At 44.2% G+C, this 27,490-nt stretch overlaps 1 protein-coding gene across 5 annotated transcripts in view; it reads right to left on the reverse strand.

The window, feature by feature from the left end:
• The window catches only part of ANKS1A (ankyrin repeat and sterile alpha motif domain containing 1A), a 181,054-nt gene that overhangs the window by 84,261 nt on the left and 69,303 nt on the right, over positions 1-27,490 (reverse strand). For 4 of the 5 annotated variants that reach the window (XM_047101259.1, XM_047101255.1, XM_047101257.1 and 1 more), the window contains exons 2-11: positions 25,972-26,052; positions 24,056-24,212; positions 22,177-22,239; positions 14,893-15,189; positions 14,020-14,095; positions 13,630-13,731; positions 13,427-13,528; positions 11,842-12,038; positions 7,985-8,077; positions 3,317-3,437 (exon numbers count right to left, since the gene is read on the reverse strand). In XM_047101259.1, coding sequence (XP_046957215.1) covers positions 3,317-3,437; positions 7,985-8,077; positions 11,842-12,038; positions 13,427-13,528; positions 13,630-13,731; positions 14,020-14,095; positions 14,893-15,189; positions 22,177-22,239; positions 24,056-24,212; positions 25,972-26,052 — 1,289 coding nt within the window. The remainder of the gene's footprint in view (positions 1-3,316; positions 3,438-7,984; positions 8,078-11,841; positions 12,039-13,426; positions 13,529-13,629; positions 13,732-14,019; positions 14,096-14,892; positions 15,190-22,176; positions 22,240-24,055; positions 24,213-25,971; positions 26,053-27,490) is intronic. The other variant, XM_047101256.1, reaches the window with a different exon arrangement.

Consider the following 27,490-nt stretch of genomic DNA (forward strand, 5'->3'; position numbering starts at 1 on the left):
GGAAAAGCAGAAAAGACTGACTATGTATTAATCCATGATCTAATCTGCAGACTTGCCTCACATTTACCAACTTTTGCAAGCATTGCTTCCAGGCTACAGAGAAACTGGCAGAGCCCATTTTCATATTTAATGCCTCAACTCCTTTGTCTGAAAGCTCTTTGAGTGATCCAAGCAGCTCGCCTGGAGGCAGGCACACCCCACAGGCTGTGGTTCAATTAAATCTGCTTCCCGCACCACCCACTCTTTTAACAGTTAGCCCAGTATTGCGGAACTAAAAGAAACCAAAGCAAAGGAGGAGATGGGAGGTCATAAGTCCTCCGTGGCAGTTTCCTCCTTAACCTAGAGATCTCTCTTGAGTTGGGATAGAAAATTCCTGCATTTGGGGCACCTTGGTGTCTCAGTCAGTTGAGTGGTTGAGCGTCCAGCTCTTGGTTTTGGCTCACGGTTTCAAGAGTTCGAGCCCCGTGTTGGGCTCTGCACTGGCAGTGTGGAGCTTGACTGGGATTCTCTCTATCTCCTTTTCTCTCTGCACCTCCCCACTCTCACTGTCTCTCTCTCAAATAAATACATAAACTTAAAAAAGAAAGAAAGAAAGAAAGAAAGAAAGAAAGAAAGAAAGAAAGAAAGAAAAGAAAAGAAAAGAAAAAAGAAAATTCTTGCATTTGTCAGCCAAGGAGACCAGTCCCCATTTATGAAGTCTGTCTGACTTTCTCATTTTCTTCCTTCCAAAGGCTGAGCAGCTATCTTATAGTGGGTCCAGATCAAGCCTCTGAAAGAGAGAAAGAATTATAATCTCCTTCCTCCTCGACACTAAAAATGCTTCCTTGAGAACCAGTTTGAAACAGAGCATTACATTAATTACTTGCTTTTTAAGGGTTAATTTCAGTATGATTTATTATTAAACAGCTGAGAACTCATTGGTGCTCTACTCCACTTGCTCTATATGTTTTAATTAAAAACCCACCAATGTGATTAGAAGACTCAATACAGTTAAGATAGCTCCCCCAGATTGTTATATAGATTCAACACAACCCCAATAAAAATCCAGCAGGATGTTTTGTAGAAATGATCCAGCTCACTCTAAATTTTTGTATTGAAAGATAGAGGAACTAGAATACCTAAAACAATTCTGAACAAGAATAACAACATGACAAAGGCAACAAGGATGGTCTTCAACACATCATGCTGAAATAACTGGATATCTATGTGCAAAAAAAAGAATTTTGAAGCATACCGCACACCATATTCAAAAATTAACTCAAAGTGGGTCACAGATCTAAACGTATACCTAAACTTACAACATTTCTAGAAGAAAATATAGGAGAAAATAGTTGTGACCTTATCCACTTATCCACATTGAACTTCATCAAAAATGAGAGCCTCTGCTCTTCAAAAGACACTGTTAAGGGAATAAAGAGAGAAATCACAGACTAGGAGAAAATCATATATCTGATAAATAGTATGCAAAACATACAAAGAACTCTCACCACTCCATAAGAACACAAACAACCCCCCCCCTTTTTTTAATGAGCAAGAGTTGAACAGACACTTCATTAGCCATATGGATGCCAAATAATCACATTAATAGGTGTTCACTTCATGAGTCATTAGGGGAATGCAAATTAGATCCATAATGAAATATCACTAGGCACCCTATTAGAAGGACTATAATTCTGAAAACCTGACAGTATTAAGTGCTGGGAGGAGACATAGCAACTGTAACTCCAATGGGAAACCAAAACGGTATAAGCACTCTGGAACACGGTGTGGCAGTTTCTTACCAAGTGCAGCACATAATTCAACTAGGACCCAGCAATTCCATTTCTAGTGTTTTCCCAAGAGAAATGAAACCGACATTCATACAAAAACTTGTATGCAAATGTTCACTGTAGTTTGATTTGTAATCGCCAAGGACTATAAATGACCCAAATGCCTCTCAACTGGAGAATGCATAAACTGTGGTGCATCCATACAATGGAATACTACTTGGGAATGAAAAGTAACAAGTTACTGGTACACACAACAACACGGATGAATCTCGAGTGAAATTACACTAAGTGAAAGGGGCCTGACTCAAAGGGTACATACTGCAGGCTTCCCATTTATAGGACATTCTGGAAAAGGCAAAATTCTTGGAACAGACATAAAAGTAGTGGTTGCCAGAGGTAAGGGAGGGGTGCGGGACTGGCTATAAAGGGACACAAGGGAGTTTCTGGTGTGATAAAGCCATTCTCTATCTTGAATGTGGTAGCAGTTATATAACTGTATTTGCCAGACTTCACGGAACTGTACACAAAAGGGGCAGTTTATTGTATTTAAATTATAACTTTTTTTTTAAAGCTCCAAATGGAAACCATAAAAAAACAAAACAAAACAACCACTATAAAAATGACCACAAAGTTTCTGCATGCTGGAAGAGAAACCTCTTAAACAGGACCATTAAAAACAAGGTCTACCACGTCATACACATACGCACATGTCCTCTTTGCCACCCCCTACCCTCTGACAGGCCCAGCAGAGGGCAGTTCCAAACACACCATCGCAACCCCCATCCTTACCGGAAGCGTGACTGTCTTAGCATTGAAAGGAGGCACAAATAATACCCCACGAAGGACCTAGTACCTGAGAGCTATAAAGAGCTGGGAGAGGCCACAGAAGTTCCTTCCAACTGCAGGGGGAATGGCACTGCCCCTTCTTGTTCTTCCTTAGAACGAGGCTGTCACACACTCTCCAGCAGTGCGCTCACCCCTGTAGTGACCGCGTTTACATCGTCTGCCTGGCTGTCTGTCCTGCGGCACTCACTCCCTCACGGAGGAGACAGAATTTTGCAGAGGCAATGAAAGTAGGCCAAGGCGACAGAGCACTCTAGTTACCGGGTGGCAGCCAATCACGGGCCCCTCCCCAGGAGCGTCTCACAGTGAGGTCAGGACTCAAAGCAGAGCCTGTGCCGTCAGCCTGCCCCCAAAGGGACTGACTTGTTGGGCTTGTTTTTCCACAGCCTTAACTTGAGGGTTTATGACTTGATACCCCAAATCAAGCTCCGTTACGCTGCGGGCCATTTCTCCTTCCACGGTTCTTACCTGGTCTGACCTAACCACCTCCTTGCTTCGCGTGCTGGAGGGTGGTGAGCCAACTCTACCTAACACAGGGCATTGACAATGAAAGCTCATAATCAACACCCACGACCCCCAACTGCTATGACACCCAGCTCCCTCCTCCCAAGGAACATCATCCTCTCCTTCCACTCAGGATCACAAACTTTAAAAAACCCTGTCAAGGTTGTCTCTGATGCGAGTGGGGTGGGGTGGGGGTGTACCTTTTGGTCTTCCGTCCACGGATACCAGCTTCTTTGTTTCTGCTGTTAACAAGAGCTCATAAGGATGCTCGTCCTCTTCCCTGGCTGCACTTCCCTGAATCCAGGGTCTCATGGCCAAGACCTAAGAGAGAAGACACCACAGAACTTCTCATGTGGGTGGCTAATACCAAGGCAGATTATGTTGAACAAATTCAAGATCCCTGGCTCCTTTTTCACCGGAGAGGAAGAAGGGGGGAGGGGGGGTGGGAAGAGAAGTAAATAACTCAGTGTCACGTGAAACCACAACTGCTTTTCTGGATATGCACCTGCACCTCAAATCTCAATGGCCTTTGATTAAAACACTCCCCTTTCCTTACCTCATTATATCCTTCAAAAAGCCATTAATAAAATCCAAGATCCTTCCTTCTCTTGCTTCTCCCATCATAACAGTATTCTGCATGGTCTCTTTGGGGTGGATAGTAGCTTCCAAGCTGTTTTTAGCTATGGTGCATCACAAAAGCCTCCTTCCTCCACGATTCTTTCTTAATATGCACACATACTACCCCAAGGCTGGAATCCTTCCCACCTTCTCAGGAGGGAATCAAATGACTTCTGACTGACCCTGAATGACTGACCCTTACTAGAAACTAGAAACAAAGTGCTCTCTATTGGTCCTTCTCTATTTTTGTGAGCCTTTCTCTGCAGGTCCTGGGGGTTACGGGGAAGTTTCTCTCAAAAGCCGGCTTCCTACTGCATTTATGGTAATACAAGTTTAAACTAATTCCACCCATCTCTGTTCTGAAAAGAGTCAAGTGGCTAGGCAGTATGAATTTCAGTGAAGAAAAAGCAGCTCTGTCTATGGGGAAATCCCTGACCCAGGCAGCCAAGCGTCTCTGCTAAGAGAATTGGCCCAGCGCTGGCTCCTACACCTGCCAGGCGGGTCTAGGCAGCTGAGGGCCTTGTGGCCACAGCTGGTCATGGCACCCAAGGAGCCACACTTCCTCCTCACATCGAGCCAGAAACACCATCATCAGTGCTACAGTCACACTGAGAGAGGGAATGGAGATCCTCGATTTAGAGGACAATTCTGCCTCATCTGTCGTAAGAATCCAATGTGTTTCGTAGGCAAATTAAGAATAATCACGTATCAGCTATTGTGAGAGCAAGGCAAAGCACAAAATGTCCCCTTGAGCAGTTTGGCTAGAAGTGATATATTATGAACAGAGGGGTTCAGAGGGATTCCCACGTCCGCCTAACAAACAACGGTACCCTACGAATGTGACTCTTTGGCACATGCAGAAGCCTCTCCTTCAGGCATGTCCCACAGCTCACTGGAAATGAACCAGGTTTGTGATTCATCACGGTTTTGCTTCTTGGAGATATAGCTCACTGCGTTACGGCCTAATGAGACATCAATGATTCCAGGAGCCTCAGACTAAATAAGAGACTGTGGCTCCTGCTTGTTAACAAGGCTGCCACTCTAAAGGCAGAATGACAGTCTCTTTCCGAAATTCTGCTAGGCACAGCAGGAACCTCCACTTACTGAAAGCCACCTGGAAGCTAAAAGCTATTTCATTACAACGAGCCATTTGCCTGTATTGCTTAATTCCTTTTGCCTCTTCGTGGGAACACAATTAAGGGAACAAAGAGGGACCATTAAGCAGTTCATACAGTGTCAACTTAATACCACAGGCTTTACAGACAGGAATTTGGGTTCTTCAGGTTTACACACCCACAGCTATCCCTGAGCTGGAGCCCTGGAAAGCTGAGTCTGTAAGTGTTCTGGACACAGCGAGAGCACTCATATAGCCGTAGGCATGCTTCTCTGAAAGGTAGTTGACAGCTTGGATGCCCAGCCCATACTATCCTTTCTTCTCAAGCAGGACAGCTGATGACTTCCACGTGGAAAATCAGGCCCACTGGACCCACGTTCACTCTGTGCCTGCTCCCGGGCATGACAACTAGAAGCAAAAACCCAGCAAGTGCTAGAGCTGGGAGGGACCCAAACCATTACAGTCACAGCTAGAGAGCACCCAGCTCCAGCTCTTTCATTCTGCAGATGCCCAAACCCAGTTTCCAGAGAGGTCTAGGGACTTGCCCAAAGATACACAGAGAGCAACCAGCAGAGGCAGGACCATAAAATTCACTTCCCCTGGTTCTGGACCAAGATGGTCTCATTTTTCCTGAGAAGGATGACTTTCCGTCCAATTTGGAACTCTTTCCTTCCTTCAGATATCTTGTGAGAGTCCCCTGCTCACATCCAGACAACTTCTACAGGGATCTCTTCCTCTTAGTCCTGGCTCCTGCCAGCTGTGGGATTAAAATCTCATAATAAAGCAACAGACTGCTTTTCTTGGAGCCTTCCTAACTCCCACTCAAGAAGTGGATTGTCACAGTGAATATGGCAGTAACTGACTTTCAACAGAAAAGATTCTGCTTTTTACTCAATTATTCCTTAATCTTTTCTCCCCTTTCTTCTAAGGCTGGCAATAAATCAAAGCCAAAAAGCTGTATTCTCTGTTACATGGAAAGCAACATTTTTGCTGCAGAGAGAAGCTACTACCAGTCAGCACCTAACTGTGACCAACTGAATGACCGGCCGGGGTGTGGGCAGTTTTCTGGGAAGGGATACCATCCATAGCAGCTGCAACTTCCCATGAAGGTTTCACACATCTGAACATAGAGAAGATCATGGTCAGTCTGATGCAGCTGGCAGCCCATTTGGTGGGGCAAAAACATCTCAACGCGTGTGTGCACGTGCATGTGTATGTGTTTAATTTCTGGAAGCCAGTTTCATGACCTGGTAGTTAATCTGATAAGCTCTTCTGGAGCCAGCTACACTCAGCTTCCCTCCAAGGTTTCTATGGGTCATCTCACAGTGACGAGCCTCAGGAACAGGACACAAACACTGAAGCAGATTGCCTGCCAAACAGAAGTCTAAACTATGATGAGCCAGCGCCTCCTAGGATATGAGGTGTAGGGTAGTAAAGTTTTGGTGTTGTAAGAAATAAAGATAGTGAAGATTAGAGTCCACTTTTGGAGAACATCTATTCATTCACACGACAAACAGAATCTGCCTTGATCGTCGCAAGGATAATGGCCCATATCACATCACCCCTGTATTTAGGTACTTAAAATCACTAAGTAAGCAAAGCCAGGGTTCTCATGGTCTTCTAACTTCTGACTGCCGTGGTCCAACTGACCCAGAATTCCAGACTATTCAGAAGCAAGTCCTAGAAGTATCTCAGAGTCTCCCACCCAGAAGAGAAATGGAGATTTCTCCCCCTATCTCTTGACACCGTTATTGACAAATTATATGCTCTAAAAAGCCCTGGGAGAATAGAAAGTCCTTGTTATCTAATATTTCTTTAAGAGCCTTGCTCTTATCCTTGGGTATTAGGAATTTTAATCCAAGTCCTTGTTAAAGAGGTGGCTTAAGGCATTCATAGAGACCTAGCCCCAACTGAATATGCTCCATATTACCAGGTTTTCCCTTATAAAAAGAGAGTAACGAAGCAAATCTCTATATAAAAACATGCAGGGATTTGTTCCATGCATTTCTATCTTCTAGCAATGTATTATTACCCTAGAGGCTGTAATTCTAGAGACCTCTTACTTGAAACATGATAATAAGCATTTTGTAATTAAGGGATAGAAAGAAACAGGGACAGAATTTATACCTAGCATAAAAATCTTCCCCTATTTCCAACACTGACTTTTACATTCTTAAAAGTGCTTCCTTGTATTTATACATTTTGTGAAACTAAAGCCATCCTTCTGCTTCCATGTGCTCGTATTAGATAAAAAAAACCTGTCTCACAGGATGGTCTGTGGCAGTACAATAAAAAAGTTAACTCTGACTTCTAGCGATACAGTAATGAGACTTAACTGACTAGTTTATATTACCTGATTTTTAAATGAAAGAACAACAGGGTATTGAACGAGCTATAAAATAACAAAATTACATAATACTTTGAATCAGTGCTGAATAAACATGGTCTCTGAATGGTGGCAAGTATTAAAGGGACATTCTGAAAATGAAAGATCATGGAAAATATGGTTTTCTTCATATAACTAACCCCGTGAGAAGGTACAACTATTTGCCTCACGATAAGATTTCTTTTTTAAAAAGGTGGACTAGTCTTCTCAAATAACCTTCTTTCTTTGATTCCTCCCACCTCCATGAATCTTACTTCTCTTCTAATTGAGCCTTTATGACATTTCCCATGTTTGTCCTGGTGGATTCTTCATGTGAAATGAAGAAGCAAAATGTGAAAACAGAAAGACGACTTTTGGGGCAGAGTCACCAAAGCTTGCTAATATGACGCAGTCTACAGACAGTGATTAGGGGCAAAGTCTACGTTTTGGATCAAAAGATGACACAGGTACGAAAGCAGAAAGGCAAACTGTGTAGATACTGGAGCCAGGAGAACTGTGCGTGGTTTACTTTCAATGTGCAAGGCAGATGGGTAACTGGCCCGTCGGCCAGACAGCTCCATTAAAATTCTTTGCTTACTACTTAAGTGAGTTTGAAAGATCTTGTTCCAGATTACTGATGTGTACAATACAAATGTACTAATCCAAAGAGGCGCTAAGAGAATGAGAAAGCAGAGTCTTCTTTAAGCACACACTGATGGACCTTCTGAAACCTCGTGCTTCAGTGATGGCAATAAACCCTCAACCCTCTACCTCAGAAGCTGTCAATGGAAAATACTTCTTATCTATACGGTCTTCCTCCTCTTCATCAGGTGGTGGCTTTGCTGGAGGCGGTGGACGTTCCCTCTGCAGAAGAGAAAAAGTAAGTATTTCATGATCTCTTTTTTCAAGTACCTAACTTGTTGATTTATTCTTATCTTAGCCCTTGGAAATGAAAAAGAATAATGTAAAGAACTCCCCCGAGAGACTAAACTTAAGGATCAGTATTTAAACAGATAGCTTAGTATTTGCATGTGCACACACACCCCACCCCCAGCACAAAATGCAGTCAGCACACTCCTTACTTTTTGATGTCTGTAGCAGAGATTATACACTTTTTTCATATTCTAGACCACAGTGAGAAATATCAGCACTGAAACCACACAACTGCCTAGCCAGAAAATGTCCTTCATAATACTAATAAAACTCTAGCCTAGGAAAACCAGTCAGCTGTCAGTCTATGTTAAGAAGAGGAAATAGTAAATCCAGAGAATCACCTTGTCAATGAGTTCTAACAAACCAAAGCTACCAAGGAAGTAATGAGGAAAGGAATCAAGGACAAAAACACCAGTTCCTGCTCAAACTTTAATGCTGCCCCCAATCTTTGGTTTATTCCCCAAAGCTCCGAACTGGTCTCTTATCCTTGGTCACCTCCTTCAATGATTACTATTATGTATCATTAGTATATGGAAACTTTATTTCTTTTTAAAAATTTTTTTTACTTTGAGAAAGAGAGAGAGAAAGAGCTGGGGGGGGGGGCGTGTGTACACACAGGAGAAATGCAGAGGGAGAGGGAGACAGAGAGGGAGAGGGAGAGGCCCGGCATGCAGCCTGACACAGGGCTCTATCTCACGACCAGAGAGGATAACCTGAGCTGAAATCAAGAGTCGAACACTTTAACTGACTGAGCCACCCTGGCACCCCTGAAAACCCGATTTCATCTCAGCCCATTTAAAAAAGGAATATTTGTCAGTTACCTGTCCTAGAGCAAGGATTGGCAAGCTCCTTCTTAAAGGGCCTGACGGCAAATATTTTAGGCTTTCCAGCCAACCCTGCCATCGCAGTACAAAAGTAGCCATAGAAAACATGTAACAGAATGTGGCTGTGTTCCAATAAACCTTTATTCACAAAAATGGGCAGCTATGTGTGGGCCGTACTTTGCCAATCCCTACCCTAGAGCAAGAAACACCCTGAAGCAGGGATCAGTTAGGTCGAGGGTAGACCATTTCAGAAACACATACAATCTTTGGTGACAGAAAGCTGAAGAGAGGTTCGCCATTGTACCTGCAGTTACTGTCAGCATCGTTTATAGTGCAAAGTCCTAATCATGTTTCATAACCAACATTCCTACAGGGAAAGGAGTGGGAACCTGAAATGGGAACTGGCTTGCAGGCTCATTCCCTGGCTTGTACGTTAGTTCACTGTGTTGCTAGAACAGCAGTATTTTTTAAAAGTCAGAGTGGAGGCACATGCTGAATTACAGGAGAGTCTCAGAGAAGTCTGCACGATGTCTCCCACGTCTCAGGAGCCGCCAGGGTCAGTTAGCATTTGGCATCCATGATCTCTCTCCGTTAAAATGTGCTTCAGCACTTGGTATTCTACCTTCATAAATCAGTCATTCCTACAGTCCCTGGAACCAGATGGATGCCCAACGGCAACAACTTCAAAACAGGTTCGTATTTTCAAGCCAAACAAAGCTTTTAGATGAGATTTCCCACTGAGTCCTGCTTTCCCCACCCGTCTTTACTCCAGAAGTGCAGAAACAACCTTGGTCCTTTCCACGTGCCACCTTGTAGGGAGGGGAACAGCAAAAGGAGCAGGCCTGTAATCTACACCAATTATCCAACCTTGGGACAAAAATACCCGTGGAAAAACAAAATGATACACAACAACAACCAAAAGGACCCATCCTAGAGCCCTTCTCAAGACTAGAGGAGCCTAGAAAGGACGATACGAACACCTCTTGCACAAGAAGTGGTCACCAGGGACACTGGAAGAAAAGAGAGGCAGCAGCCTCTTTTTTCTAACGTGAAAACTTTGGCCCAGGGACCTGTAAGTACAGAGCTGATTTACACACCATCCACTGCATGTGTAAGATGCAGAACAGTCCCTTGGCCACAGTTAATTACCAAGGGCCAGGAAGGTAGTGGCACAGTCACCACATACTCAAGGAAAAATGGCAAAGCATGCACTCCAAGAGGCATCAGTTTCTACTTAGCAAGACCATCGATGGATACATTCCTAGAGTGGGATGGAACAAAGAGACTATAAATCAGTGGCTAAGCCCGCAGGAACTTGGTTATTCAAAGCTTTCTTCCCTAACCCTGTGTTCTTCTTGTAAAGCCTCTAGCTCCCTCTAATGGGCATCACCTGTAAGTGCCACAAAGCAATGCCTTCCTCCACAGGTGGATTTGCTTAATTCCTTGTACCTAAGGCGAAAGTGAGACCAACCAGCTCTGTCTACAGAAGCACCATGCCAGAGGTGCTTGGCATATGTGTGTGCTCCCACCACTTACAAGGAGTTGAATTAGCCCTTGATAATACCTACTACTCTGGTGGGCTACCACAAGACTGGTGGGCTTTTCCAAAATCCAAGCAGAAACGCTGGGACTATTCTAGGACCACTCTAGGAGCCTAATGAAAAAGAACACTTAGAAGCATCAGGCCCATTCCCAGGGAACATCTGAAAAACCCAAAGATCACCTAGGAGCCAAAGGCTCATCAAAATGGTCATGAGGCAAATTTAGACCAAAAGGGAAAAGTCAGCCTCTCCAACAGGAAGAAATGATATACACCTGGAAATATGCCCCAAGCTGGGAATCACTGGGATTCTATTAGAGCAATGGCCAGTTTAGTAAAAGTGCGGTGCTCAAAACCTCAAATTATTGTGCCTGGCCATGTAGGAAGGAAGTTCCATGGGACTGCTGATTGAGGCTTGGGCTCAGAGGAAAACTGTGACGGAGAAAAAGGTAATAAAAAAAATTTTTTTTTTTAAGAGACAGAGACAGAGAGAGAGAGAGAGAGAGCGAGCGTGCAAGCAGGGGGAGGGTGGCCAGGGTGGGGTGGGGTGGGGAGAGAGAGAGAATAAGATTCTCAAGTAGGCTCCACACTCAGCATGGAGCCCGACATGGGGTTCAATCCCAAGACCCTGGGATCATGACTTGAGCCAAAATCACGAGGTGGACACTCAACCAATTGAGCCACCCAGGTGCCCCGGAATAAAAAGTCTTGAGAACAATGTACAAGAGTGGAAGCAGAAGTACCAGAGAAAGAAGCAGTAAGATGGCAAGGTGGACCTTGAGAAGAAAAGGCTGGGACAAATAGGAATGTCACATACTAACATATGTGATATCTGATTAAGCCTTGCTACAACCCTGCTGAGTGCAGAATCTGTCCAGGTCCAAATGGATAACGTGTCGATGGCAAACGGAAGGTGGGAATGCACTCAGGGCAGGCAACAGCTTACTTCAGTGAGCTCTTTCACTGTGGACCTGCTCTCCAGAGAGAAAAGTAACAATATAGAGCAAAGACCCCGGGGACAGAAGCAGCAGTAGGTTACGCAGAAATAAAATGCTTCTAAGGCCAAAATGTGCTCTAAGGCCAAAAACTAATAGAATGATGCAAACGTGCTACATTGAAAACCAAAATTCTACCTCAAGGCGATCTGTATAGTTAACCACACTAAGCAAGAGGAAGATGTGGCCGAGCCCGAGGAGAACAGGGGAGCAGGATGCAGGCCTCTGCCAAGGGAGCCGGCACTAGGGGCACACTCCCTCTCCCCACGCCCCACCGAAGCACAGGAGGCCGACAACACAGCGCCCGTCTCGTTGCGGGGGCCCCGGGCCACATACAGGCCTCACTCCAGCAGCTTTCACTCCTGTTGCCTCGGCCTCCTTGCTCATGGAGTCCCGGTCAGACGATCGCCCACTGGCCATGCTGTCCAACGAATGGCAGGAGACAGCATTGTAGAGCGCCTCGTAGGGACCCTCCTCTTCAGCGTTTGTGTCAAAATCAATGATCAGTTCGGTCACTGCTTTCTCCACGTCACCTGAACAGGTTAGAGAGCAAGAGTCAATGGACGAGGGCACAATCTCAGATTTCCAACCACTACAACCACCCAGAGCCCCTCATCAACCTGAACTTGACAAACAATAACTAAAAGCAGAAAACTACTTTGCTCCACGGACAGGAGAAAAGCATGACAGTGTGTGTTAGAAAAGGGTTTCCTTGAGTTTCAGTTGCTCTTTATACCCTGACACTTACAAGAGATTTTTCTCTAATTCAACACGGCAAATCCTTGACATCTATGAGAGACACCTCTCAAGACCTTTATAAATTCCCAGAACCTCAATATCGTGATAGAATAAACTTAAACCATAAAATGTAGCAAAATGTAACTGGAAACTTAAGTAATCCTTTAAATTCTTAATAAAAACCTCCCTGTGCTCAAGCAAAATAGAGGACCGTGAAGCCTTTCTGACACGGAGGCACTGTGCAAGGTTAAACTCAGAGAACTACAAACCTCAGAGTACCTGGGATCCAAATTTGTGACTCTGAAAAATCACCTACTGTTATGGACCAGCGATCTCTGGGTCTCTGGCAAATAGTCAAATTGTAATCGTAAAATCCTTGAAGGCCAAGAGCTTAGTGAACTCCTAATCCCATTACTAGTGGATTATGAGGTCAAGAAAACAAGTGGGGGTGGTGGTGGAGGTGGGGGTAGCAAGGACTCCACAGTAGAGACAGGCTGAGCACCCTTTAACCTTATACCTCTGCTCTCCTCTGAAAAATCCCTTTCCCTTTTCAGTGTGTGGCTTTGTTCCGTTCCTCCAGCCTCCTGGCTTTCTTTACTGTGCTTGTATCTGAGGGAAGGTGTCAATCAGTACTTTGTCCTTCTCACTCATCACACCTAGGACCCAAAAGGCTGCTCAGTAAATCTGAGGAGGTGGATTGTAGCTAACGACGGAGAGGCTGGACTGTCTAGGGAGTGCCCACACCACATTTGTTGGCCAAGTGACATATTACCAAAATCTGCCGTGTCCACATCTACCAACCAGTTGATACTCGTTCAATATTTAACATGGGCCAACTATGCTCAAAGCATGACAGTGTGTGTTAGAAAAGGGTTTCCGTGAGTTGTGAATTCACCTGGAGATCAAACCACCTACAACACATCCCAGAAGAGACCTCACAGAGCCAAGTGTAAAAGTGGAGAATCAAATAAAGTAGGAAAGAAGAGGTCCAAAGTCAAAGGCCTAAGCTGTGTCCAGTAAAAGTTCATATACTAGCTGGAAAACAAGACATTTGGATATGAGCTTATTAAGTGCTCCCAACCCCCTGAAATTATTACTTAAATGAAGATGCTTTCATTCTACCAAAGCCCATTCAACTCTTCAAGCCGAGAGCACCTGCGCTGGAAGAGAAAAGCCACCTTACCCTGAGATTTCTGGGGTATGGAGTCCATACTGGAGATGACAGGTCCCTGGGATGTGGGGGTTCTATCTGCCTCTTTTGCGCTTCTTTTTCCAGTCATGTGATCTACACGGGAAGACAAAAAAAAAAAAAGCTGCACCAAATACAAATGCTGTGGTTTGGCCAGTGTGTGCCCTGGTCGCCCCAACAGGCAGATGAACTGATACCTTCAATCAGTGCTGCTATCTGCTGGCTCTTTTGAGAAGGCAGTTCCCGGACGGTGTCTAGGGCAGTCAGTCCACGGTTATCTTTTATGTTGACATCAATTCCTAGAAAGGCATACCAGGTGGACCAGGGGAGTGAGCAGTTTCAAGTCAGCCTCAAAGAAGGTCAAATTCCAGGACACCCAATGCCCCGAGTAGCATGATCAACATTTTTCGTCCAAAGCTATTTAATCCAGCTATCCAAGAACACTTCGTACACTTGCAATCAATCAGTGGAGACAGACATACATTGGGTTTGAGTGCAGCCAGCAAAAATCCCCCTCTGGGGAGGCTAGGGAGAAACGACCCCAACCCTGGCATGCTGTGTAAACAAGAGCGCTGCCGACCTCTCACCTGCAGCCAGCAGGATTTGCACCACATCGGTCTTGCCAAACAAAGCAGCCTCATGCAAAGCACTGCCCTTCTCCGTCTGGAAAGCAAACGAGAGCGCAGAGCAGCATGTCGTCAGAACAGTGACCCAGGTTTGGCGTGGCTCCACACGACAAACGGGACATGGACAAGAAGGGACGGGAAAATAAAATAAACCACACAAAGTTCTCTGTCATTATCTTTCCCACTTTTCTTGTCTGGATTCCGAAACCACAATCGTGGCCCATATGCAAAGTGTATCTGAAGTGCCACCATCAGGCCACACGTAAATAACTGCACAGCGACTCTTGGAGCCACCTATTGGTGAAACTCCTCAAAAGTCCACCTTCCCGGGTGGAAGGGATAATGAGGAGAAAAGTACATGGGGCAAAAAAACCACCTTAACTTCACACGTGGTTTGGTCAACGTGAAGCCTAAGGAACAGCCATTCAGCCGAATGGAGAAAGCTAACACCACAGGGAAATGCTAAGTCTCCCGTTGGCAAGATCAAGTTGATGGGACTTTGCAGGAGGCAAGCGCTGGCAGTGGGAACACCTGTACAGGAAGATAATGAAATTTTTCTGATTTTCAGAGAGAGTCCACAAGCACATCTTTTCAGGGAATAATGACGAGATATTACCCCTGAAAAGAAAAGAAAAGAAAAAAAAAAAAAAAAGATACCAGACTCACTTGAGGAGTCTGTCTCTGAAGTGTCACATCAGAATGAGTCAACAAATGGAAGCATCTGACACGTGGGGTGAAACGTGCTAAATAAGAACACAGCCCAGCAGCATGGTACTTGTGCCTTTTCCAAAATGACTAGGTCCCCTGGGCCTGGGTGTATGTCCGCCCCGCTACCTGGTAGTTGCTATCCATGCCGGCGTCCAGGAGGACCTGGACCACGGCTTTGTGGCCGTTCCTTGCTGCCAAGTGCAGGGGGGTGTGCTTCTTAGTGTTGCAGCTCAAGAGGTTGGGGTGCGCGTTCAGGAGCATCTTCACCACCTCCAGTCTCCCGTACAGCGCCGCCAGGTCCAGCGGTGTCTCGAATTTGTTGTTGCGCATGGTGGGGTCTGTTAGCTCCTCTAAGAGGACCTTCACCACCTCCGTGTGGCCATACTGCGCTGCACAATGCAGGGCCGTCTCGTTGTCGTTGTTCTAAAGAGTTAACAAGCAGATCACATCAGAAAGGTAACTGGCCGACTGGCATACGACTGGGGCAATCACACGTAAAACCACTGAAGTTTAAATGAGAAAAACAGCAGCAATATTTGGGGACTATTTTAGGTGTCAGTCAGAACCCAGACGTACTCCCCAGCCAACAAGCCCGACCGCTCCAATCAGCCACGTTGTGCCCCGGTGACTGCCAGAGGGGAGCCGTCACCCGCTCACGCGTACAGCCTCCTTGTGTGTGCCATGAAGGAGGGGTCTACAGATTGGAAGGAGAGTGAACTAGGGCGTGTGGAGGGCCTCGGGCAGACGCCCTGGCGCCCGTGAATACCAACCATATCACTGCCATTGACTCATTCTAAACTTCCACTGGTTTTACAGTTTATATTCAGTCAACCCTGTAGTTCGGATTCTGGATTCGTTGATATCCACTGCCTTACAAACAAGCTTTTTTGGAAGAGCTTGTCATCTGCATAGCTCCTTGCATGCAAATCAACCAGCCAACGATCACAGTAACGGAGCAGAGCACCAAAAATCACTCTCAAGGTATCAGCCAACAGCCATTTCCAGGGGAGGGAGGCACTTGAGCTCAGTCCCAGAGGAACATGGGGCCCGATGAAGCCCTGTGCCTGTGCCTACTCCAGGAGCCTGCACCAATCAAAGCATGCGGAATCTACAGTGCAGGGAAGTATTTCTTATGTCAGAAAGATTCAATCAGGCCCCGGAATGTTTTGTGAGAGGTGCAAAATATTCAAAGTTGTAACATGGCCGTCCATTCAAACTCACAACCCCCATGGTCCTTTAATGCCAATTTTGTGTCAAACTAAAGGTAGGACCTGGGATGAAACGGGAGAAGTCTGTGCTTCATTGATCAGGAGAAGCAAAATGTTAATCATTCCAATTGTGCTTTTTCTTTTACCACTACTGACAATATATAAGTAGAGCAAGAATAAAGTAATTTCCGTGACCTCTCCTTTTTTAGATGCACTAATAAAATAATTCTCCCACAAGATTTTGAGATTCCTAAATTTATCCAGGAGGTTGCTGCCACCTTAGGGAAACAAAGCTTATGAGGTGGTGTGTCCAGTAAGTCAATATTGTGCACCTTTCAGTGATCAAAAGGTAAAAACGAAATGTTTCCACAACTTCTTTAATTCTATTAATTACATTAAAAGTAACAGACCAGGAGTTACCCAAACACGCATGCAATTCCATCTGCTTTTGATCTGGCATTTGACTGCATCATTTTTTCCAGCTACGCCAAGTGTACCAGAAAGATCCAGAGGTGCTGGGACCGAGGCCCCAAAGGGCCAGAATGATAGCAAAGAAAAATTTTTTAATGAAATAAGGACAGATAAGGTGATAGCAGGAGGCACATGCAAAGATAAATGCACACAGATAAACAGAAGAAGCAGCACTGAGCTCAAACACGGCTCGAGGAGATTAGCAGCTGAGTGCAGACAGCCTTCACTGGCCACAGGACACAGCCCGTTAGCAATGGCCTCCTGTGATATAACTGCGCCCAAGGGGCAGATTCCACATCAACCTAAAAGTGTGGAGGGAAGGGGAAACCGGGCAGACAGCCCATCTTTGGGGTTCCTGGTGACAACCGGTCACTAAGACACCCCATTTGGAGTGCCCATTTCCGACTGAGCTTGAGGCCCTGAGCCAACTTAGAGCTGTCGCTTCACTTTCTCAGGATGAAAGGCAGCTACATCTACAAAATGCACAGGAGCTTTCTTTTCAGTGGTTCCAGAGCAGAGTGGCAACCCAAAGAAGCTTTAAGAGGATTCGCAGGGTTTTACATCTCAAGATTAGCATGACAGCAGGGCCAAGAAAGTCAGCTTATTCTTATTAAAACTCCAATCCAGAAAAATGTGTTTACTCCGAAGCAGACACTGCTGTCTCTTTTACATCCAAGTTGTCTCCCAACAAGCAGAATAATCTGTCCTCAATTTTGTAAAGAGTATGCCATTAGAGCCTGAAGAACTCTAAGACTCTAAACTATCCAGCAGGAGGAAAAAAGAAAATCTGTTTGTTTGGTTTTTTTCAATTTTTTTTCGATAGCGCTAAGGCAGCTACCACAAAGCTGCCTTACTGAAAGCAAGGTCTTGATCACTACCAAGCAAATTTCCTGCCTCTGTTAAAAATGGCCTAACCACATCTCTGCACAGTGTCATACTCAAATTCACACTGTAGAAAGCATCTTACTCATGCCTCAGTCTTGCCCGACACGGTCTGGTAACTATAATGCTCTTCAAGTCTGTGGTTACCCCATCTTTTGACTAGTGAGCACAGGCCATCACAATGAGCTCTTCCTACCGTTTCCCTTTTTGAGCCCGGCAACTTTCAGGGCTGAAAGTCATTAAGTGTTGATTCATGGACCCCTAAGAAAGGGAGGGATTCCAAAGGAGAGCACAGACTCCTAAAGACCTGGAATCCTTCTCTTTCACACTCGGAGCATCTCACACACTCAAGAGTTCCCAGAATCCTATTACTATGTATTTGGACTGAGAAAGGAGACTAAGATCAAACACCCCAATTTTCCCCCAAAGTCTTTGCACAAACTCTCCATTCCTGCCCGTCTTGAGACTCATTCTCATTTCCCCTTGCTATACTCAGTATCTCTAAGAAAAAAGATCCCAATTCCCTTTACATATGGAGACCCCGTTTAATGTGTAAATCCATTATATTTATGTGCCATCTACATAACATACACATAAACTACAAGCAGCAGAAAACTATATAGAAACATTTCCATGGCTTTTCTCCTCTTGAACTATTCCAAGCCATCACTTCCCAGTGCTTAGACTACAGCCCAACTGTACTCTTGTCCATGGTTGATAGATACTTAAGTTAGAAACACCTAAGCTTCAGCTCTCCATAGCAACAATGGTATAGGTCCCAGAAATAGACCAAAATTGGAACAGAAGGACAAACTGAGCCTACTGAGATTTAGAAGACACAGGACAAACATGAGAATTGAGTCCCCGTGGAAGAAGAGCTAGGTTTACTCTGTAGTGCTCTGGAAGGCAGAACTCTGACAGACAGATGGAAGGTTTAGGAAGACAGTTATCAGCCAAGCATAAGAAACCAAACATCAGTGGCATCCAAAAAGAGGCAGCCAAGTAGTAAGTCTGTTACCAAGAGAAACATACAAACAAATAAAACAAGGGGTAGATGGCTCATCTTTCAGGTGAGAGAAAAGGATTTCTGCTCTGGATGACAAGTTGGCCTAGATCAGGGCTTCTCCAACTGGCTTCGTTCTGGATAAGTCCCACCCCAGACTTGCCAAGGTAGCACCTCGGAGGGTAAAGCCGAGGAAGACTATTATTAAAAAGCTTACCAACCTAGCAGGCGCCAACTTGACCAAGCAATCATCTATCATCATAAAAAGTAAGATAAACTGACACCATGCGCCTTGTGACGTGAAGCACTACAAAGGAAAGAATATAACATCACTCCTGTGGCATTCCTGCTAAAACTGTATAGCTTGAATCTAGTCATGAGGAAATAGGAGACAAATGAAAACTGAGGGAAAGTCTACAAAATGACTGGTTTATATTCTTCAGAACTGTCAATGTCACACAGATCTCTGGGCAATGGGTTAGTGTGTTCGGCTATTAACTAAAAGGTAGGTGGTTTGGTCCCACCCAGGGATGTAATGTTTGCAGTTCAAAAAAAGTCCATGTCGTGAAAGGCTAAGAAGGACTGAGGCATTGTTCCAGATTATGTATGATCCTGGACTGGATCCTGGACCAGGAAAAAAAATTGCTCTAAGGGACATTATTGAGGGAACTGGTGAAATCTGAACACAGATTCAATATCAGATACCAGGATTGTATCGATGTTGAATTTGCTGAATTTAACAACTGTACTGTGGTTATACAAGTGAATGCCCTTGTTTTTTTAGGAAATACAGGCTGAAGTATGTGGGGTTAAAGGGTCATGATGTCCATGACTAAATATCAACTCATCAACTACAGCAACAATATACATATATATTTGAGAGAGAGAAAATGTGCATGCAAATGTGACAAAATGTTAAAAATTGGTGAATTTAGCTGAGGAGTATAATGCAGCTTGTGGCAATGTTTTATTAGTTGAAATGTTTTTTCAAGACAAAAAGTTTTCTAAAAGCTTGCTAGGTGATTCAGATGCAATCAGACAAGCTGATCAGAATGTGAAGACAACTGGTCGAGACAACTTCCGGGTCTCTTCTGGCTCTAAAACTCAATTATTTTTAAGTGTACAGAAAAACAGACCTATCCTACAACTAATTTGACTGTTGCTCACCTTATGATACTCAGATTAAGTTAAAGTTGCTTTTTTTTTTTTTTTTTAATTTTTTTTTTCAACGTTTATTTATTTTTGGGACAGAGAGAGACAGAGCACGAGCAGGGGAGGGGCAGAGAGAGAGGGAGACACAGAATCGGAAACAGGCTCCAGGCTCCGAGCCATCAGCCCAGAGCCCGACGCGGGGCTCGAACTCCCGGACCGCGAGATCGTGACCTGGCTGAAGTCGGACGCTCAACCGACTGCGCCACCCAGGCGCCCCAAGTTAAAGTTGCTTTAAAAGGAGCAAATGGGGGCACCTGGGTGGCGCAGTCGGTTGAGCGTCCGACTTCAGCCAGGTCACGATCTCGCGGTCCGGGAGTTCGAGCCCCGCGTCGGGCTCTGGGCTGATGGCTCGGAGCCTGGAGCCTGTTTCCGATTCTGTGTCTCCCTCTCTCTCTGCCCCTCCCCTGCTCGTGCTCTGTCTCTCTCTGTCCCAAAAATAAATAAACGTTGAAAAAAAAAAAATTTAAAAGGAGCAAATGAACAATTTTAATAGTTCTACCTGCTAAGGACGACCTACATTCTGGACTGGTTTATGCTGACTTGCTGAAAAAGGAAAGGCTCCCTATGTCGAAGAGGAAGATGAAACCTCATGAAAACTACCTCTGCTCCCAGGAAAGGCACCTGAGACTTCTTAACTTCTACAGGTGTATGATGAGACTTCACACACAAATGTACTTTCACAAAACAATTCCCAGACACAATCCAGGTCAATAAAAACCCACTGAACCAGGATAAGAGCCAGGGAGGTTAGATTTAAACTAGCTCAAGGAGAGTTTGCATTCGTAGCAAAGCCCAAACAGCTTTATCCCTTAATGCAGTACACATCATTTGGCCCTTGGGCGGGGGTGGGGGGGGAGGGAGGCAAAGACCAGTATTTCCAAAAAGAGAAGTTATGTTCTTATTCCATTTAGACCAATTTTCTTTTATGTGTGGGAAATCAAGGGATAAGAAAATGTGCTTTCAAGAACCAAAGACTTACCCTTTAATCAGAGCTTTATAAAAGCTAACTGAACTAACCACTGGGTGGGAAAACAGTCACTTCAAGGTGCCTCACCACAAGACAAAACCCTGAAGAGACTGAGTGATGTTTCATTAAGCATCAATCCATGAGTAACAAAGAATAAATTCCAAAGTGCCGTTTCAGAATATTACTAGTTACCAGATAGTTTCACTTAGTATACATTATCTTACTTAAACTCCAAAACAATCCAGCAAGGTAGATGGTATACCCGACTTTACAGAAGAGGACACTGACACTCACAGAAATTAAGTAACTTATTTAAGTCAACAAAACCAGTAAGTGGCAGCACAGAATTCAAAGTCAGGTCTGACTTGAAAGATTATGACCTTGACCCTTCAGAGTTTTCTCTACTATACCATGTCCAAAACAAGAAGAAAACTATGATAGGGCACCTTCCTATTTTGAAAATTAGAAAGCAGAATTTAGAGACAGTGGGCCAAACAAAAGCTAATGTGTTCCACTACCCCAGATCAAATGCTGCTTCTCCACCATCAAGGTCCAACAGCTGAAGAAAATGGCCCATAGAGGCTGCCTGGATCCAGCCCACAGGGAGCTTTGTTTGCTAAATCAGTATTTCTCAAAGAATATCTGCCTTGCATTGGAAATGTACAGAAGTACCTTATGTTTCCCTTCCCTGAGGCTATTGTATTCAGATCAAGTGAAAGGCAGCTACTGTGAATAACGCACTGACTCAGCCAAACTCCAGACTGATGCCAAAAAGCAAACCTCACCTGAATGAAAACTCGGCTCAAAACCAGCAGGTGAGAGCACGGAGAGAGGCTCACCATCACCAACCCTCAAGCTCTGCCTCCCGAAGTGGTGAGGGCCGGAGGGGCCGGGCAGTTCATCACCAAGCATACCGAACCATTACCCGCCCCGGCCTCACAGGAGGGAGACTCGAGGCCAGTGTCCTGCTTAACCCTGCGACTTCATTTCCTATTTTGGAGCCCTTCCAACAGCCAAGAAGGACCAAGCAGCGAGAGAAGCTAATGGCTGGGGAGAAGCAACTGAGGCTTTAAAGTCCCAGGCAGAAATGCACAAACTCAAGGAAACGAGGAAGGAGTTGCGATAGCTTTTAAGAGTAAAATGGAGTCACTGTGCCCCTGTCCCCAACATCTCCACTACCAGCTACTGAAAATGAGATTCCACTTCAAAACAAAGAGAGAAAACAGACTGAAAATTTTTTTCATCTAACAAGTACAATTTAATCATTTTCTGTGCTTGTTATAAAGTAAGCTAATGTATTTGACATCTTGTCATTGAATTTTGAATTCATTTTTGAATTTAAATGATTTTAGCAATCACAATGATGAATTATGCATATAATATGGTTCCTTCTATTTTCCCATTTTGGCCATTTCTAAGCTTTTCAGACATTCCGGGAAAATCACCCAACCTTTCCAGAATTAGCATGGGTTTTAAAAATAAAACCAAAACCCACTGAAGTTGCAATTTCCCATTCCCAGACAAGCCAAAAGCAGATGGGCTGAAGCAGACAAAGTCAGGGAGACTATGAGGAGCCTGAGTGGATAAGAGTGGAAGCCAGAGAGGACCAAAGAGGGGGTGCAGCTTGGAGAAATGATGCAGAGAAATCCTGGCAGCAAAGTACACACCTTGGCATTGATATAAGGGTCAAAGGGGCCGTACTTTTTGAATTCTTTGATCTCAAGAGCATTCTATAAAAAGGAGAGGAAAAGAAAATGTGATGATAAAGTGGATGAAATACATCAAAGCAATGCCCAGCCCTGAGGGGGCCCAACACAAGAACAACTTGGATGTGCCTTCTGGGTGCTTGGAAAGGAAGTTAATGGGGAAGGCAGCCTTAAGGGCACAGCACACATCACCCCCTCTTATCCAAGCAACCAACTGGAACCACATTAATGGCTTTTAAATAAATCAATGTGGTACTATGACCTAGATCCATTAGGTCCTTCAAGCTACTGCAGACATCTTGCCCAATCCCTGCCCCACCCACCTGCCTGCCAGATACTCAAAACACCGGGCTGGTGTCCCACCTATCAACGGATACTCCAGGCGGGAGGCAGCTGTGAGCAGGACAAGCTAGCACACTCAAGTGGCTCAAAAATCCAAGCAGCTGTGTTCCAAGGCAAAAGTGAGCAAAGACAGGATTAGAAATGGTTGCTGAAAATTTCTTAAATGAGAAGGACTTCAATGGGTGACTAGATTTTTCAACATTGAGGAATATTAGTTAAAAGCAAACTTCCTTGTAAATTTCCTCCAGATAAGAGAAATTACAATCACTTTAGCCAGGAGGAGTAAAACTGCATTTAGCTTCTAAAGAGGCAATTCTAGAGACAATTTTCATTCCTAATGTTAGAAAACAAACATCCTCATTGATGATCTTAAATTTCTGTTGCTCACCTATCCAGAAAATTCAGCCTAAAAGGGGAAAGGGAAGCTGATGAACAGCTACACACGTGCAATCTCCAAATTGAGAGATTTGGGAGCATCGCTTTAATTTTCTCAGACCTCAGAGTGGAGCTGCCCTTCTCTGAGTCCAAGTCAAGCTCTTAACAGCTCCCTGAGAATATGCAGAGCTTTGCTGATAGATAGGCTCGCAAGAATGATTTCTTATTTTCTGAGGAACAACCCTGATCTAATTCTATAGGTAATTTAACAACCTCCTCTCAGCAAAGTCATTAGGCAAATAGTCCTGAGCTTCCTGAGAGGAGTAGCATCTCTCCCATTCAAGCAACCAGGAAAAGAACCTGCTTCAGTTCAGAGCAGACAGGAAACCAGAATGGCTTGTCACACAGGGAAAGCCCGTCTCCTCTCAAATGGACACACACTCTCACATCCGAACTACAAGAAACGGTATTTTATGAGAGGATTGTCTAGAACTTGCATAATGCAAGTATAACTTTTTTATTTTCTAAGAATGATCTCTGCTTTGTCAAAGCATGGTCACTCTTAAATCCACATTATGGGACCTCATGTAACCAGTTTCCATTCTGTTGAATCACCTCTGACCTCCACTCAGATGTTTTTGTGAGCTCCTTTTTCAGCACCGGCATGAGGCCTTCCACCTCTGCCAGTTCTGATGTAGGTAAAACAGCAGCCAGGTTCACACAGTACTGAAGCACACGCGGCAGACTGCTGTTTACCGGCTAGAGTTGCACTGCCATGCTGATGGCACAAGCACAACTCATAATTAATTGAGCCTGCCAGTTTGGAATGGCCTCGAAACAATTTCGCAGGATTTGCATTATTTCCGATTTTGCACAGGAGGTATTTAGACTTTTATTTTTATAGCACTACACCAAATCTGCACGTTCAAACGCGTGTGAAGTACATCCTCGGGGGTGTAAGATCCCCCTGATGCATTGGGAGAAGTGGTGCTGGCAGGAGGGGAACCATTTGTGGGGCCTGGAAGAGCTGGTTGCCTGAGCTGTACACACTATGGAACTGAAACAGTGCTGGGGCCAACGTCAGGCTGTAGCTGAATGGAAGAACGCTTCTCTTCCTTCCGACCTGCTCATTGACTCTGGTGTGTGAGGGCCCTTGATGGATGAGCAACCGCACTATCTGGGCATCTCCTTTCCAGGCTGCCAAGTGCAGAGGGTAACAGCCTTTAGAATCGGCCACGTTGGTCAGTGCGTCGTTCCTCAGAAGAACCTCAACCACATCCCTAGAAGGCAAAAATCAATCATGAGTTTGCAGAACCAACAGCTCTTTACATTTGTGCAGCACAAAGCCCTTTCACAGATATTCTCTCACGTGGCTGCCCTCTCTCTACCTGAGCTCATCACCCAGTCTCTTCCTTTTATGCCATGAGCTACTTGTACAGCTGCTGATACGAGGCTGAAACACCTTCAGCTGAACTACAATGACTCATCACCTCCCCATCTATCTAGGCTTTCTAGACAATCCACCTATACTCCATTATTCTGAAAACATCTGGCCCCATTGTCTAATAAACCTTGCAATGTTTCCTTGTTTGTGATGTTTAAACAGCATTCAGGGATAAAATTTACATAAAAGTAGTCGTGCAAGACAAATATCATTATTCACATTATTCAGAGCATTTAGTGATGTGGGAGCTAAAAGACAGGCAGAGCAGAATTAAAGTTGTTGTGAACATAAGCCAGACACATCTGGTATCATTTGATACGTCAAAGAAGAAGGACTTGGCTTTCTTCTTGGTGACACTGTTAATCAAGCTGATGCAAATGTAGAATTACCCCCATGCACACGAGGTCAAAGAAAACCCCCACTGTAAATAACAACGGCATCTGGAGAGAAACTTGGCTAACAAGTTGCAGTCACTTAAGTTCAAGATTCACTTTAATTCAGGTCACCCCACTAGTTATGGGGGCAGGGGGTTCCACAGAGTTACTGTCAGCTTTGTCTAAGACAGCTACAGAAAAGACATAATGATCACGTTCAATATACTTTAGAAAAGTGTAATGTACAAGGGAACAATCATCACCTTTTTTTGGCACATCAGAGTCAATTAGGCTGGGCCAAATATCACACAGGTGTTACAGAATACCTCAAGGTGGTGAGGGCCCTGCTCCCTGCTCAGCAAAATCTAAAATGGTTCCAATAATCCCTCCTCATAAAAACTGAACCTCTACTTCTTATCTCCTGGAGTATGAAGCCTCAGACTCTCTATAACACCCTCTGTTCTGTTACACTTTGGTTTCCATTCTTCCACATCCTGGCCGATCTACTCACTGCATCCACTACTGTGCCTGCCCCGGGGCTGAGCCGTCACATTCTCTCTCACTTGAAAGGCAGTGCCCTCTGGGAAAGGCTGCCAAACCATTTGAACCTATGTCACCTTCTCTCAGACTCCCCCTGAAGCACAGCTTCTCCATAAAACCTGCTGCACAAACCCTCCCCTCAACAACTACTACCAATACCTAAGAGAATTAAATAGGCCATATGGTTTTTGTACCTTTCCCCTTAAGAATGGTTCCTGTTGTCTACCAGGCCTACTTTATGAGGCAAGAATGGCAGGCAAGAAGACAGAGTAAATAAATAACTAATTCCTTTAACAGAAGGGACCAGCTGATCTATTTTCAGTTTACAAAGGTACTGGTTACCTAACAGATTACCCAGCCCCTTTATGACCTGGCTGCCCCAAATGTGACCCTCATATTCAGGTCATTGTGTGGGACTGCACCATTTCAAAACAGAAAAGGACAAAGAGAAGAAAAAGGTAAAACTTAACCTTTGGTTGGAGTTTTTTGGGGGTGGAGTAGAGAAGGATGCCTAAATTATACACTGAAGGGAGACTTGGGAATTCTGGATACACTAAATTTAGTTTGTTTTTCCCTGTTCCTCAACACTACGGCTTAGTGATCCTTTATAGCAATCAAAAAAGACAATCCGAAAGCCTGGGTTCTGAAGGGTCGGGTAGGAATGTAGCAAAAAATACTTACTTATGGCCATTCAAAGCAGCATGGTGTAGAGGTGTGTACCCAGTGCTGTCAACACAGTTCACGTTTGGCCCCCTCCAGATGCTATAGAGGAAGTAAAGGAAAAAAAAAAAAGTTTAGAGCCAGCTAGCTACTTAGAAAATAATTCTCTGTGGTGTTTAACCAAACTAGTTACAGTCACATGATTCCCAATAAAGGACAGAGGCTATTTACGACAGAAGTGCACAGCACTGAGGATACACGATCATTTGCGGAGTCAGGTGTCAAGACAACAGTGTCATCATTTAAGAGCTTGCTCTTCTGTACCCTTGTCATCGTTTTTACTTTTATTATTTTTTAAAATTGAATCCATTTTCTCTTCTGGCATATGTTTGAACTCTGCTCTATGATAAGTCATTTCTGCTCTATGATAAGTCATTGAAGTGTTACTTTTTTTTTTTTGGAGTAAACTCTATTCCCAACATGGGGCTTGAACACACAACCCCAAGAGCAAGAGTCTCATGCTCTACCGATTAAGCCAGCCAGGTGCCCCATGTACCCTTCTCACGTTTAACTACATTATTCACACAGTCTGGGAATCATGCCTCTGAATACTTCCAGGATTGTAAGAACAGTTCATTAAAAGGCCATCAAAAGTATCACTGAACCAACCATCCAGCCAGTCAGAGGTACTGGACACCCACCTCTAAGCTGGGGACTGAAGACTCAAGACTGACTCAACACAGACCTACGGATAATCCAGATGAATTAACCAGCAAGAACCAAGATGAAAGAACCCACATTAATAAAAGCACCAAGACACATGTGTTAAGACGCAAGAGACAACTGGTCTTTCCTTTGTGAAGGTCTTATTGCTAAAAAGAAGAATAACAACAAAATCTGTAATGTGAATGCCTTATTTGAATCAGAAATACTGCACTAGGAAGGCTGCAATGTCATCTTACTTAATCCTCAAAGCCTTAACTCGTACTTCTGTTTCACACCTTACTCCACTGGCCAGAGCTACTAAAATAATATTAAGTAGTAGAGGGCTGCCTTGTTTTGTCCTTGCTTTTAATGAGAATGCCTCTATCGTTGGTAGTCTGTATGAGGTAAACACTCTAACATGTAAAGGAAGTATCTTATTTTTTTTTCCTTCTAAAAATGTTATTAAAAATAGTTATCTAGGGCCACCTGGCTGGCTCAGTTGGTGGAGCATGCAGCTCTTGATCTCCGGGTTGTGAGTTCGAGACCTATGTTGGGTGCAGAGATTACTTTAAAAAAAAATTTTTTTTTAAAAATAACTGTTTAATTTAAATGCATTTTCTGCATCGGTGAAAATAATCACAGTTTTTCACATTTAACCAACTAATATGCTATTATCAATATGTTTCCTAATAATGAGCCTTTCTTTCATTTCTGCAATAAAACTTACTTGGCCATTATCCATTATGTCCATCTTAGTGAACTGTACTTAAGAGTATCTACTTGAGAGTATTTTACTTAGGATTTTCACAACTGCATGCATAAATGAGGCTGATCT

Source organism: Lynx rufus, unplaced genomic scaffold (assembly GCF_022079265.1).
Source record: "Lynx rufus isolate CCGP_SWC_20201006 ecotype Redwood Valley unplaced genomic scaffold, mLynRuf1.p SCAF_6, whole genome shotgun sequence".
NCBI lineage: Eukaryota > Metazoa > Chordata > Mammalia > Carnivora > Felidae > Lynx > Lynx rufus.